This window comes from Oncorhynchus gorbuscha, linkage group LG03 (assembly GCF_021184085.1).
Source record: "Oncorhynchus gorbuscha isolate QuinsamMale2020 ecotype Even-year linkage group LG03, OgorEven_v1.0, whole genome shotgun sequence".
In the NCBI taxonomy this organism is placed as follows: domain Eukaryota; kingdom Metazoa; phylum Chordata; class Actinopteri; order Salmoniformes; family Salmonidae; genus Oncorhynchus; species Oncorhynchus gorbuscha.
The window spans coordinates 86532890-86545913 of record NC_060175.1 but is presented as its reverse complement, the minus strand read 5'-3'; the positions used below and the strand labels follow the sequence as shown (position 1 = coordinate 86545913).

At 45.7% G+C, this 13024-nt stretch overlaps 1 protein-coding gene across 1 annotated transcript in view; it reads left to right on the top strand.

Annotated features, from left to right (window-relative positions):
• Positions 1 to 5255: 5255 nt before the first annotated feature.
• Positions 5256 to 13024, top strand: part of LOC124032102 (IQ motif and SEC7 domain-containing protein 2-like) — a 66118-nt gene continuing 58349 nt past the window's right edge. The window contains 1 exon segment of the mRNA XM_046344208.1: positions 5256 to 7241. Coding sequence (XP_046200164.1) covers positions 6760 to 7241 — 482 coding nt within the window. The 5' untranslated portion in view covers positions 5256 to 6759.

The following is a 13024-nucleotide window of genomic DNA, read 5'->3' as shown; positions in this document are numbered from 1 at the left end:
TTTTTCACCGTCACTCGAGATTCATGTTCAGCACGTTCGACGTGTACTCCAGCGCCTTTTAGAGAATTGTCTCTACGTGAAGGCTGAGAAGTGCTCCTTTCATGTCTCCTCCGTCACTTTTCTCGGTTCTGTTATTTCCGCTGAAGGCATTCAGATGGATCCCGCTAAGGTCCAGGCTGTCAGTGATTGGCCCGTTCCAAGGTCACGTGTCGAGTTGCAGCGCTTTCTAGGTTTCGCTAATTTCTATCGGCGTTTCATTCGTAATTTCGGTCAAGTTGCTGCCCCTCTCACAGCTCTTACTTCTGTCAAGACGTGCTTTAAGTGGTCCGGTTCCGCCCAGGGAGCTTTTGATCTCCTCAAGAAACGTTTTACGTCCGCTCCTATCCTCGTTACTCCTGACGTCACTAAACAATTCATTGTCGAGGTTGACGCTTCAGAGGTAGGCGTGGGAGCCATTCTATCCCAGCGTTTCCAGTCTGACGATAAGGTTCATCCTTGCGCTTATTTTTCTCATCGCCTGTCGCCATCGGAACGCAACTATGATGTGGGTAACCGCGAACTGCTCGCCATCCGCTTAGCCCTAGGCGAATGGCGACAGTGGTTGGAGGGGGCGACCGTTCCTTTTGTCGTTTGGACTGACCATAAGAACCTTGAGTACATCCGTTCTGCCAAACGACTTAATGCACGTCAAGCTCGTTGGGCGTTGTTTTTAGCTCGTTTCGAGTTTGTGATTTCTTACCGTCCGGGTAATAAGAACACCAAGCCTGATGCCTTATCCCGTCTCTTTAGTTCTTCTGTGGCTTCTACTGATCCCGAGGGGATTCTTCCTTATGGGCGTGTTGTCGGGTTGACAGTCTGGGAAATTGAAAGACAGGTTAAGCAAGCACTCACGCACACTGCGTCGCCGCGCGCTTGTCCTAGTAACCTTCTTTTCGTCCCTGTTTCTACTCGTCTGGCTGTTCTTCAGTGGGCTCACTCTGCCAAGTTAGCTGGTCATCCCGGCGTTCGAGGTACTCTTGCTTCTATTCGCCAGCGCTTTTGGTGGCCTACTCAGGAGCGTGACACGCGCTGTTTCGTGGCTGCTTGTTCGGACTGCGCGCAGACTAAGTCAGGTAACTCTCCTCCTGCCGGTCGTCTCAGACCGCTTCCCATTCCTTCTCGACCATGGTCTCACATCGCCTTAGACTTCATTACCGGTCTGCCTTTGTCTGCGGGGAAGACTGTGATTCTTACGGTTGTCGATAGGTTCTCTAAGGCGGCACATTTCATTCCCCTCGCTAAGCTTCCTTCCGCTAAGGAGACGGCACAAATCATCATCGAGAATGTGTTCAGAATTCATGGCCTCCCGTTAGACGCCGTTTCAGACAGAGGTCCGCAATTCACGTCACAGTTTTGGAGGGAGTTCTGTCGTTTGATTGGTGCGTCCGTCAGTCTCTCTTCCGGGTTTCATCCCCAGTCTAACGGTCAAGCAGTAAGGGCCAATCAGACGATTGGTCGCATACTACGCAGCCTTTCTTTTAGAAACCCTGCGTCTTGGGCAGAACAGCTCCCCTGGGCAGAATACGCTCACAACTCGCTTCCTTCGTCTGCTACCGGGTTATCTCCGTTTCAGAGTAGTCTGGGTTACCAGCCTCCTCTGTTCTCGTCCCAGCTTGCTGAGTCCAGCGTTCCCTCCGCTCAAGCGTTTGTCCAACGTTGTGAGCGCACCTGGAGGAGGGTGAGGTCTGCACTTTGCCGTTACAGGGCACAGACTGTGAGAGCCGCCAATAAACGTAGGATTAAGAGTCCTAGGTATTGTTGCGGCCAGAGAGTGTGGCTTTCCACTCGTAACCTTCCCCTTACGACAGCTTCTCGTAAGTTGACTCCGCGGTTCATTGGTCTGTTCCGTGTCTCCCAGGTCGTCAATCCTGTCGCTGTGCGACTGCTTCTTCCGCGACATCTTCGTCGCGTCCATCCTGTCTTCCATGTCTCCTGTGTCAAGCCCTTTCTTCGCACCCCCGTTCGTCTTCCCTCCCCCCCCCGTCCTTGTCGAGGGCGCACCTATTTACAAGGTACGTAGGATCATGGACATGCGTTCTCGGGGACGGGGTCACCAATACTTAGTGGATTGAGAGGGTTACGGTCCTGAGGAGAGGAGTTGGGTTCCATCTCGGGACGTGCTGGACCGTTCGCTGATTGATGATTTCCTCCGTTGCCGCCAGGATTCCTCCTCGAGTGCGCCAGGAGGCACTCGGTGAGTGGGGGGGTACTGTCATGTTTTGTCTTATATTGTCTTGTCATTTTGCTTTCCCTTCTGTTTGTTTCCCCCTGCTGGTCTTATTAGGTTCGTTCCCTTTTTCTCTCTCCCTCCCTCTCTCTCCTCTCTCTATCGTTCCGTTCCTGCTCCCAGCTGTTCCTATTCTCCTACTCAATCATCTAGTCTTTTCACACCTGTTCCCTATCTTGCCTTCTGATTTGAGTCCCTATTTCTCCCCTTGTTTTCCGTTTCTGTCCTGTCGGATCCTTGTATGATGTTCGCCGTGCTGTGTCTTTGTCTCGCCCTGTCGTGTCTTGTTTCCCTCAGATGCTGCGTGTGAGCAGGTGTCTGAGTCTGCTACGGTCGGTGCCTTCCCGAGGCAACCTACAGTTAATGGTCGAGTCTCCAGTCTGTCCTCGTCACTACGAGTGGAATTAAGTTTTTTATGTTTTGTTTTCTGCTCTGATTGTCCAGGAGTATTGCCTATATCCTTTACTGGAATAAAGACTCTGTTTTCGCCAAGTCGCTTTTGGGTCCTCATTCACCAGCATAACAGATACGGAACGGTCTCCTTGGCGAAGGTCAGCGAGTAGTCTGGCCGCCTCTCTACCCGCCACGGCCCGATCGAAAACCCTTCTCATCTCCTCGGAGAGTGTCTGGAAAGAGGTGCAGCATGGGTCCTGGTTCGCCCACACCGCCGTTCCCCAAAGAGCCGCTTTGCCTGATAGCAGTGTGAGTACGAATGCTACCTTAGACTGTTCACGGTTGAAGGTCCGTGGCTGCAATGAGAAATGCATGGAACATCTCGTAAGAAAAGCTCTGCAATAGTCAGGATCACCTGAATAACCCTCTGGTGTCGGTAGCCGTGGCTCTAGCTGGGAATCCGGCTCTGGCGGGGCGGGTTGAACTGCCGGTGTAGGTGGGGCAGCGGAACCCCTCAGATGTTGTAATTGTTGGGTCAGCTGGGATACCTGTGTCGCAATGGCTTGTACTGCCCGACCTGTGCTGGAGACGTTCTCCTCTTGTTGATCCATTCTCGTGATACTGCGGGAAATGAATTCGGTCAGACTCGTTGAACTCGCTGCATCCATGGTCTGATCAGATCGTTCTGTGACAATACAGAGCCGGATGCAAGATGCAAGCAACGATGGTTTAATGAATACAATTTATATCAGCAACAGGACAGACAGACTGTACTCAGACGGAATCCGACCCAGGGACTAGGGCGCATCTTCCGGTGATAGCGTGCTGAGAAATCCAGGGGAGTGTGTCCGGATGGGAAGGAAGGAGCACAGCAGATAATCCACACAAGGGCGGCGAGAGATGAGCACTGACACACGACACAATCTCAGGGAAGTAACAACACAACCTCAGGGAAGTAACAACGATCTGACAACAAGAAACACTGGTTACAGAACATATAAAGGGAAGATAAGTGGTTCCAGCTGGCGCAGACAATCAGGCCGAGATTGGGAACCACGCCCACACAAACACGGGAGAGAGAGAGAGAGAGAGAGAGAGAGAGAGAGAGAGAGAGAGAGAGAGAGAGAGAGAGAGAGAGAGAGAGAGAGAGAGAGAGAGAGAGAGAGAGAGAGAGAGAGAGAGAGAGAGAGAGAGAGAGAGAGGGAGGCAGTGGATTCATGAACCGTGACATGTACAGTGTGTAAAAATTGCCTCACCTGTAACACATACACACAGGCATATCTCACTCTCTTACTCACTCTCGCAATCTCTCTCTCTCTCTCTCTCTTTATACATATATCTTTATATATATATATATATGTATGTATGTATGTATGTATGTATGTATGTATGTATGTATGTATGTATGTATGTATGTATGTATGTATGTATGTATGTATGTATGTATGTATGTATGTATGTATGTATGTATGTATGTATGTATGTATGCATGTATGTATATATGTATTTATATATATTTAATATATTTATATATATATATATATTTTTTTAAAGTATTTATATGTATATAATATAAATGTATTAAATGTATAATATATGCATATATTTTTTCTCTCTGTGTCCCTTCTTTCTCTGTCTCACACACACACACACACACACACACACACACACACACACACACACACACACACACACACACACACACACACACACACACACACACACACACACACACACACACACACACACACACGCACACGCACACGCACACACACACACAGTTTTTAGGACATGCACATTTACACAAAGACCTTTATAAACCTGGCACTGGGATCTTAAAACAAAATGACAGTTAAGGAAATCCTGTATTACTAAAAATATAATGGAACTGAGGTCCTTCAGAGGGCTATTTTCTGCCATAGTATGACGCTTCATTGAAGTATTCAAGTTTCATTATTCTGAAGAAAATGCACAGAGGGAGCCATGAGAGTAGGCAATATTACCAATAGTGACATATTACTGTAGGCCTAGTTTGGTGAAGACTAGACCCGTCTCATCAGCATTGCGTCCTGCAATTAAACTTGGTAATAGCGCAGTACGCGCTATACGCGCGCAGTAGCTAGTTTTTCTTCAGTTGAGTCCAGCCTGGCCCTAGAGCCATATATACAGTATACGAATCATACTATACCTTTTTTTGTGCACTTCCAATATTTAGGCCCGTAATATACAATGGTCTACTCTAGTCTAATGGTTTAGTTACTTTAGACCATTAGACCATGAATCGGCTTGAGGAACGTCCCTTCACCGCGGAGATTTTGGGAAATGCTTGTGAAGTGGAGTTACAGCAAACCAGTAGCCTAAACTATAGGCTATAATATTAAAACCTATTTTAAAAAAAGAGTTTAACGGTTGGTAAAGAGTTTAACGGCTGATAAATGCAGTTAAAAAGACAACATAAAATGTTCGTTAAATCTATCATTACAGACAATCAAATAAAAACGTTTTGGAAAAATATACATTTTAAATTGCCTAGAGTCTAGTCTACATGTCTATAACGATTGTGCAGCATACCTTGCGCGTCGCCACGGGAACGCTCCTGAGCACCACGCGCGCTCAGGACAGTTCACAGATTTGCAAGGAGTACATATCTTCGTTTATCTGTGCCACCACTAGTGCGAAGTTACCGCCTCTGTAGTTGAAAATCGTTTGCTAAATGCACTTTATTTTTATTATAGGGGATTTTAGAAATTAGTAGAGGATTATTTTATTGGTTTCCCTGAACCGTCGCGACACAGGCAAGTGGAAACTCCTTATACCGATAAAGTATGTATATTGGAGACGTGTGAACTATTTTACGTTTATATTATTTTTCAGCTAACAATTTTCTGAAAGAAACTGGACTGTCGAAAGATTTGTAGAGGACTCGATCGAGTAGGCAATTATCCGTTATGGATGCGTGACGTTGATCGCAGTGCGGTGATATTACAAGGAACACGGGCAAAACTGTAGCCTAAAAGGCAATCTCAAGCTGTTGGATGTGGTCTGTACAGGGCAGGGGTGAGGACTTGGACCTCAACTATGAAATGAATCAGTCGTCCGACGTCTTCATTTTTATCCCCCAAAGACACATCTAGTCATGGGGTGAAGAGGATGAGGTAGAGACTGCGGGGATAGTCTATATGGGAGGGAACATGGAATTTTCTCTATTATATAATCTTTGACAAAAACTGCTTATTAGTGGGAGACCATTACAAGCCATTTTGCCTGACCCCTTTCCCCTTTCCCTTTTTAGCAGGAGAAACAGACAACGTTTAGTGATCATTAATACTTTAGGAAATAATCAATGTAATTGCACCACAACACTTGGCTGTTGAGATCATAACACATCTCGACTGAAGTTAACAAGGAGAACACAGGTTTATGACAAGTGCCACTGGTGTGTAATTCTCTTTATTTGACTGATCTTTTATTACACAGTAACCCTCTATGTTTGCTTCTCTATAAGAGAGAATCATATTGAATTGTCAAGATGGATATGGTGCATTTATTGTTTCAGATTTCAACTATACCTCTCTGTCTCTTGTTTCTCTACCTTGATCCACCTCTCTTTTATGGTTTGATTTTGGTTGATAATTTGGAATAATGACACCTGACGCCCAAAGCCCTGGATTTCAACCCTCCACCATCCTTCAAGATGCTGAATTTAAAGACACTAAGTATTCAGCTAACCCCAGTCAGTTGTACCACTTACTTGTTTTTCAACTTTGCACCGTTATCTTGGTTTAGCCATCTCTTATGGACCTAGAACAATTGCAGCCAACCCCATCTTGCATTGTGATATTTGATATGTAATAATTAGAGAAACTGTCGACACACTCTGTTGTGTCCCTTGACCTCTCTGAATCTCTGAAAGGCTTTTTGCGTAAAGTAGAAAGGGACAAAAACAATCTCCAAGTTCATCTTCCTCCAGCCCCCCTGTCCGTCCTCCCCTCTCCCCCCCCACTCATCAGGGCTGGTGGGGGGGTGGGATCTGGAGCTCCAGGGTCGTAGCGGCGGAGGTGGTGGTACCCTGGAGCCTCCCTGGAGCAAGGCCTCCCACCATGGAGACCAGCCCCGAGAGCCCCAACCGTGCCGTGGAGTACCTCCTAGAGCTCAACAACATAATCGAGAGCCAGGCCAAGCTCCTGGAGACACAGCGGCGGCGCATCGAGGAGCTGGAAGGCCAGCTGGACCGAGTCAGCCAGGAGAACCAGGACCTGAGGCTGGAAAGACCCACTCCTCCACGAGCCCCGGAGCTCCCCGAACAGAACCATAGCAACACCAACCACAGATCAGAGAAGCCCCCCTCCCTGCCCATCCACCCTGGCAGCAGTAGTAGAGGTAATGGCAGCACCACCAGCCCGGTCACTGCCCCACCCCCTGCGGTGGTGGTGCCCCCTGCAGGGCCGAGCCGGGAGAGACGTGCCCACACCAGGCTGACCCGGGGCATGTCCTGTGGCTCAAACCCAGCCGAGAGGGAGCAGCGGGAGAGACTGGAACACACAGACAGCTCCGATACCAACAGCTCCACCATCCGCAGAAAGTGAGTTATGCTACAATGTGTCTCTGGTTCTCTCTCGTATAATTCCCATGTTTTCTCCACAGTTTCTTTCCATGGCCCATGGAAGCATGGGTTGCTTCACTTGCTTGATGGCTATGGTGTTATGACCCTATTCCCTGACTGAAGTAAACCATTGTCACTAGTTGTCACTGTTTCTTGATGGTAGTTCCCAACATGCCCAAATGATTTATGCCCAAAATGTCCCCTGTTGCTGATCTTAATTCATTTTGTTTGAATTCAACGAGTTGACATGCTGTTCATTTAACTGTGATCGCACAGTTATATAACTCCTCTGTGTATCTCAGTGAGTGACAGCACCATTGAGTAAAACCAGAGGGATATTTTTCCTCCTGAGGTGAAGCGATGTGCTCACTGTGTAAAGACCGCAACACAGATAGGTAGCTACTGTACTGAATGGGTGAGTGTGTGACACACTGGGATTATTAGATATTGATGAATCTGCTTGGGGCTTTGTTTTAAGGATCCTGAGTGTATTTATGTGGATAGGGTTTCATTTACACCGACTGGCTATTACTGTAATACAGTTTGAGTTTTAGTTCAGTGAGTGAAATGTATAGGCACTGCACTGTGTGGGCTGTTCATGTGTTCCTCTTTCTGTGGGTGTTCCATTGTATGAGTGTGCTGATTTTGTTAGTGGGGTCGTGTGAAGGAGGGATTTTGATGCATTGTGTGTAGGAGTGAGATATGTACAGTATTGTGCAGAGGAAGACAGTGTGCAGTGTGTGTGTGTGTGTGTGTGTGTGTGTGTGTGTGTGTGTGTGTGTGTGTGTGTGTGTGTGTGTGTGTGTGTGTGTGTGTGTGTGTGTGTGTGTGTGTGTGTGTGTGTGTGTGTGTGTGTGTGTGTGTGTGTGTGTGGAGAAAGCCTATGACATGATTATGTTCTGCTTTTTGCCTGTCAGAAAAATATAGCTGGACGCCCACATCTGCTCAGAAATACACTTTTGTTATGTCTTGTGGGTTTCATAACCACATCTTTATAACATATAAATAATGATGATAAGGGAGACAGGAATTAGCTCAACCATTTATCTTGTATGCTCTAGTCGGCTGGCCCTCACTACATATTCGTCGCCAGACCCACTGGCTCCAGGTCATCTACAAGTCCATGCTAGGTAAAGCTCCGCCTTATCTCAGTTCACTGGTCACGATGGCAACACCCATCCGTAGCACGCGCTCCAGCAGGTGTATCTCACTGATCATCCCTAAAGCCAACACATCATTTGGCCGCCTTTCGTTCCAGTACTCTGCTGCCTGTGACTGGAACGAATTGCAAAAATCGTTGAAGTTGGAGACTTTTATCTCCCTCACCAACTTCAAACATCAGCTATCCGAGCAGCTAACCGATCGCTGCAGCTGTACATAGTCTATAGGAAAATAGCCCACCCATTTTCACCTACCTCATTCCCATACTGTTTTTATACTGTTTTTATTTATTTATTTTTCTGCTCTTTTGCACACCAATATCTCTACCTGTACATGACCATCTGATCATTTATCACTCCAGTGTTAATCTGCAAAACTGTATTATTCGCCTACCTCCTCATGCCTTTTGCACACATTGTATATAGACTTCCCATTTTTTTCTACTGTGTTATTGACTTGTTAATTGTTTATTCCATGTGTAACTCTGTGTTGTCTGTTCACACTGCTATGCTTTATCTTGGCCAGGTCGCAGTTGCAAATGAGAACTTGTTCTCAACTAGCCTACCTGGTTAAATAAAGGTGAAATAAAAAAAAAAATAAAAAAAATCTGAACAAACACTTCTCAATGTACAACTCCCATGATGCTCTGCGTGGGTTTCATACACCACATCTCGTTCCCACCTAAAAACAATTATGAACAAGTCCAAGCGTCTTGGTGCCCACCTATCACTCGTAGGGTAATGGCGGTCAACCTGACTCTCAATAACAGTAGCTAGATTTCCATCCAATTGGTGACAGATTTTCACACAAATATTATAAAACCCACGTAAAAACGAAATTTCCCACCAGTGATGTTTCCATCAAATTGACTCAAAAAATCTGTACGTGATGATGCAGTGCACATAAAAATGTTTTTTTTTTGTGGTTAAATTTCCATGTACCGAATAAAAAATACACTCTCTGGTTTTCTTACAAAAAATGTTATGTTATGTAGCGAGTGTTCCCACTCTGGTATTGGCACGTGTGCTCTAGCCAACAACTCACAGATACAGTGTGCATAGGCCAGCCTACATGATAAGATTATAATGGACAAAAGAGCAAGATTATTTTTATTTGTCAAATGGCAGCCAATCATCGATGATCATGTCACCAGAATAAGAACCTCGATATTTATTGGAAAGGAGCATCAATTGAGCTCATCACCTTGCACTTTCACCACCCTCTGAAGATCAACATAATTTATTTAATCTGTAGCCAACTAGGCATAGTGGGAGGATCACACAACATGATATCACGTAAGGTGTGACTCCAAGTTTATTTCAATGTGATGGTTATTATATCAATATTTGCGCATAAAAGCATTTCCACTGACATTTCTCACAAAATACATTTTACCAACATAAAATATCCTCCTTGTCTAGCGTATTTTGTTTTGTCGACATTTGGAAAGGCCTGATGGAAAGTTTCATGACATTTTTTATTCAACATGTACTTTACTCGCATGAAATGGTTGGATGGAAACCTGGTTACTGTCTTTAGACTGTAGCCTGTGTTACAGTCTCATCACACACTTGTATGGGTGTGCCTGAGTCAGTGTCCTGAGAATGTGACTTTGAGCCCTTAGGTGATGCCTGCTTGGTCAGAGTGTCACCCAGTAACAGTTCTGGGTCAATCACGACTGGTGATTCTATCGGTGTTGCTTTACACACCAGTAACTGATCTATGTGCCTTTTCCAGATGACATCCTCAGCAGTCTAGACAATGTAGGACACAAGACCAGTCTGAGCAATGACTGCAGCAGGAACCTACTTTGGTCCTTTGAGGTAGATCCTAGCTCAGACAGTTTCTCCAGGATTGAAAACTCTGCTCTTTGCTCTCAGTACACAACATTTGATTTAACCTTCCTGTTGACATCGCACTCCTTTGCGTTCAGAGGTTTGAGTAGGTCAAAGCTTGTGCATAGCTCTCTCTTCATGAGTAGCGATGCAAGCAATGCTTTGGTGGTTGCATGAAGCTTGTTCCTATAGGATAGAAGGAAGCTGTGTAAGCATTGGTCAGTTGTCGCCTACAAGATGGAGTAACAAGCTGAACTGACTTCTCCAAGATTCTCGATTGTCTTCTCAGCAGTAGTAGACCTCATGATGGCAATCTCTGGCCACTTGCTATGAGCATCCACGACCACAAGAAAGATTATGTCTTCAAATGGACCTGCGAAGTCGACGTGTATGTGTTGCCATGCCTGCTCCAGGCCAATCCCACAGACGAAGAGGTGCAAGTTGCGGTACGTTGAGATCCTTCTGATTTGAGGAACATGTCTCTCCTCAATGCTTCCATCCAACCCAGGCCACCAGAAGTGGCCTGGGTTGCAAACCATTCCACAATGCAAACCATTCCACAATGCTCTGAGTGTAGCTGTTGCAACACTGGTGTCCTCAGCTAAGGCAGAATGATTGCTCTCCTCCCCCATAGCAGACAACTAGACAACCCAGTGGCTCTATCGTTGATGGTGATGTCCATCACTTCAGATAACATCAGGTTGTTTCTGGTGTTTTCTCTGCACTTGTGTTGAAGGGACTGGTGCGTTTTCCACTTGTCTGAAGTAGAAGATGTCCACCAGGCATGACTCTGGCTTGACCCACAGGTAGTGGTAACCTGGAAAGTCCACCTGCATTGCAGTGCAGTTCTGACTTGGGGTACTTGATGTCGTATATGCAGTCCAAATGTGCTCGTCAGCGAATGATGAGCTGTAAGAAGGGTGAACTTCCTCCCATACAGATACTAGTGAAAAATACTCACTCAAAATATGATGCCTGGGGCTTCTCGTTATATCTGTGTGTAGTTACTTTCTGCTTTGTTCAATGTCCTTGATGCGAAAGCGATCGGCTACTCTTTACCTGAAGGCATTGTCGTGTGATATGACATGCTATTTTATAAAATAATTTCTCCGTAATTAATATTACCTGATTGAGCTATGTAAATCATGTAAATGTAATTAACTAGAGAGTCGGGCACCACAAAATAATATTTATAGAGCTATTATCTTCCGAATAAACTCTTAAAGACCTAGTAATATTTTACATCAATAGCAGTCAATATTAATCGATCCTTAATTCAGTCTCATCTGAAAGTTGAAAATTCTTGGTTATCTGCACGAACCCTGGCTAACAAGTTGAATCAGCAATACAAAATTGGGTAAAATTATTTATTTACTAAATACCAAAATAATCACACAGATTTACATATACAAAGAATTAATTATACCTTGATTACAAATTACGTCATAAAGGAAAATATCCCTAGCGGAAGGAACAGATATGACAACTGGTTACACAAAAGAAAAGGACTGGGTTTGAGAGAAAGAGCGACTGAGGACCAAAGGAAGACTGAGGACCAAAGGAAGAAGCTGTGCTATCGTAAATACAGTATTTTATGCATTCTAAATTATCGCCCATTTGGAAAAGGAAAATGCAATAAATATTTACTCTGAGCTGCGCTTCGCTAGGTTGGTGGTAGATGGAAGGCCGTGTTGCCAAACCGAGTCCTTTGTCCTTTGTCTCTGGTGGTCAATTGGATACGTTATAGTAACGTTGTTGTGTGATAGACGGGATACTCTGTCTGTTCCTTCCTAACCCTCGTTTGCAGCTGCTGTTGCTAACTCAATGGCTAGGAGGTATCACTTCTGTAGTGAATAAGGGTTCAAAGTTCATACCATTTGCAACCAAAGCTCACACTGATGTTGGCTTCGTTCTGTAGTTATTATCTGAACCATTCTGACATCGGACCGTCATCCTCACATCCTTGGAACAGGAGGTTACATTTTCGTCAAGGGCTTATATAGTGGAGGGAGAAAAGGGGTGTGTTTCATAGTTTGCAGTCCGGTGCCTGCAGCGACGGTCCACAGTCCGGAGCCTCCAGCGACGGTCCACAGTCCGGTGCCTGCAGCGACGGTCCCCAGTCCGGAGCCTCCAGCGACGGTCCGCAGTCCGGAGTCTCCAGCGACGGTCCACAGTCCGGAGCCTCCAGCGGCGGTCCCCAGTCCGGAGCCTGCAGCGACGGTCCCCAGTCCGGAACCTCCAGCGGGTACTGTCACGCCCTGACCTTAGAGAGCCTTTTTATTTCTCTCTTTGGTTAGGTCAGGGTGTGATTTGGGTGGGCATTCTATGTTTCCTGTTTCTTTGTTTTTGGACGAGTGTTGTTCCCAATCAGAGGCAGCTGTCTATTGTTGTCTCTGATTGGGGATCATACTTAGGCAGTCCTTTTTCCCACATTTAGGTTGTGGGATCTTTTCTTTGTTTGTTGCATGTTTTGCACTCCGAAGCTTTACGTTCGTTGTATTGTTTATTGTTTTTTTGGTGGAACATTTAATAAAGAAAATGTACGCTGCACCTTGGTCCGGTCATTCTACCACTAACGACGGACGTAACAGACACCATAGCAACTAGCATCACAAACTAGTTGGGTGGGCAATGACAGGTCCAAGTGCGTCAGTGCCTCAGATATCAGGAGTGTTTCCTTGGTTTTCGGAAACGCTTCCTTGCATTGTCCTGTCCATTTCCACGTTTTGTCCTGACAAAGCAACTGATTCAGCAGCTTCAGCTTTG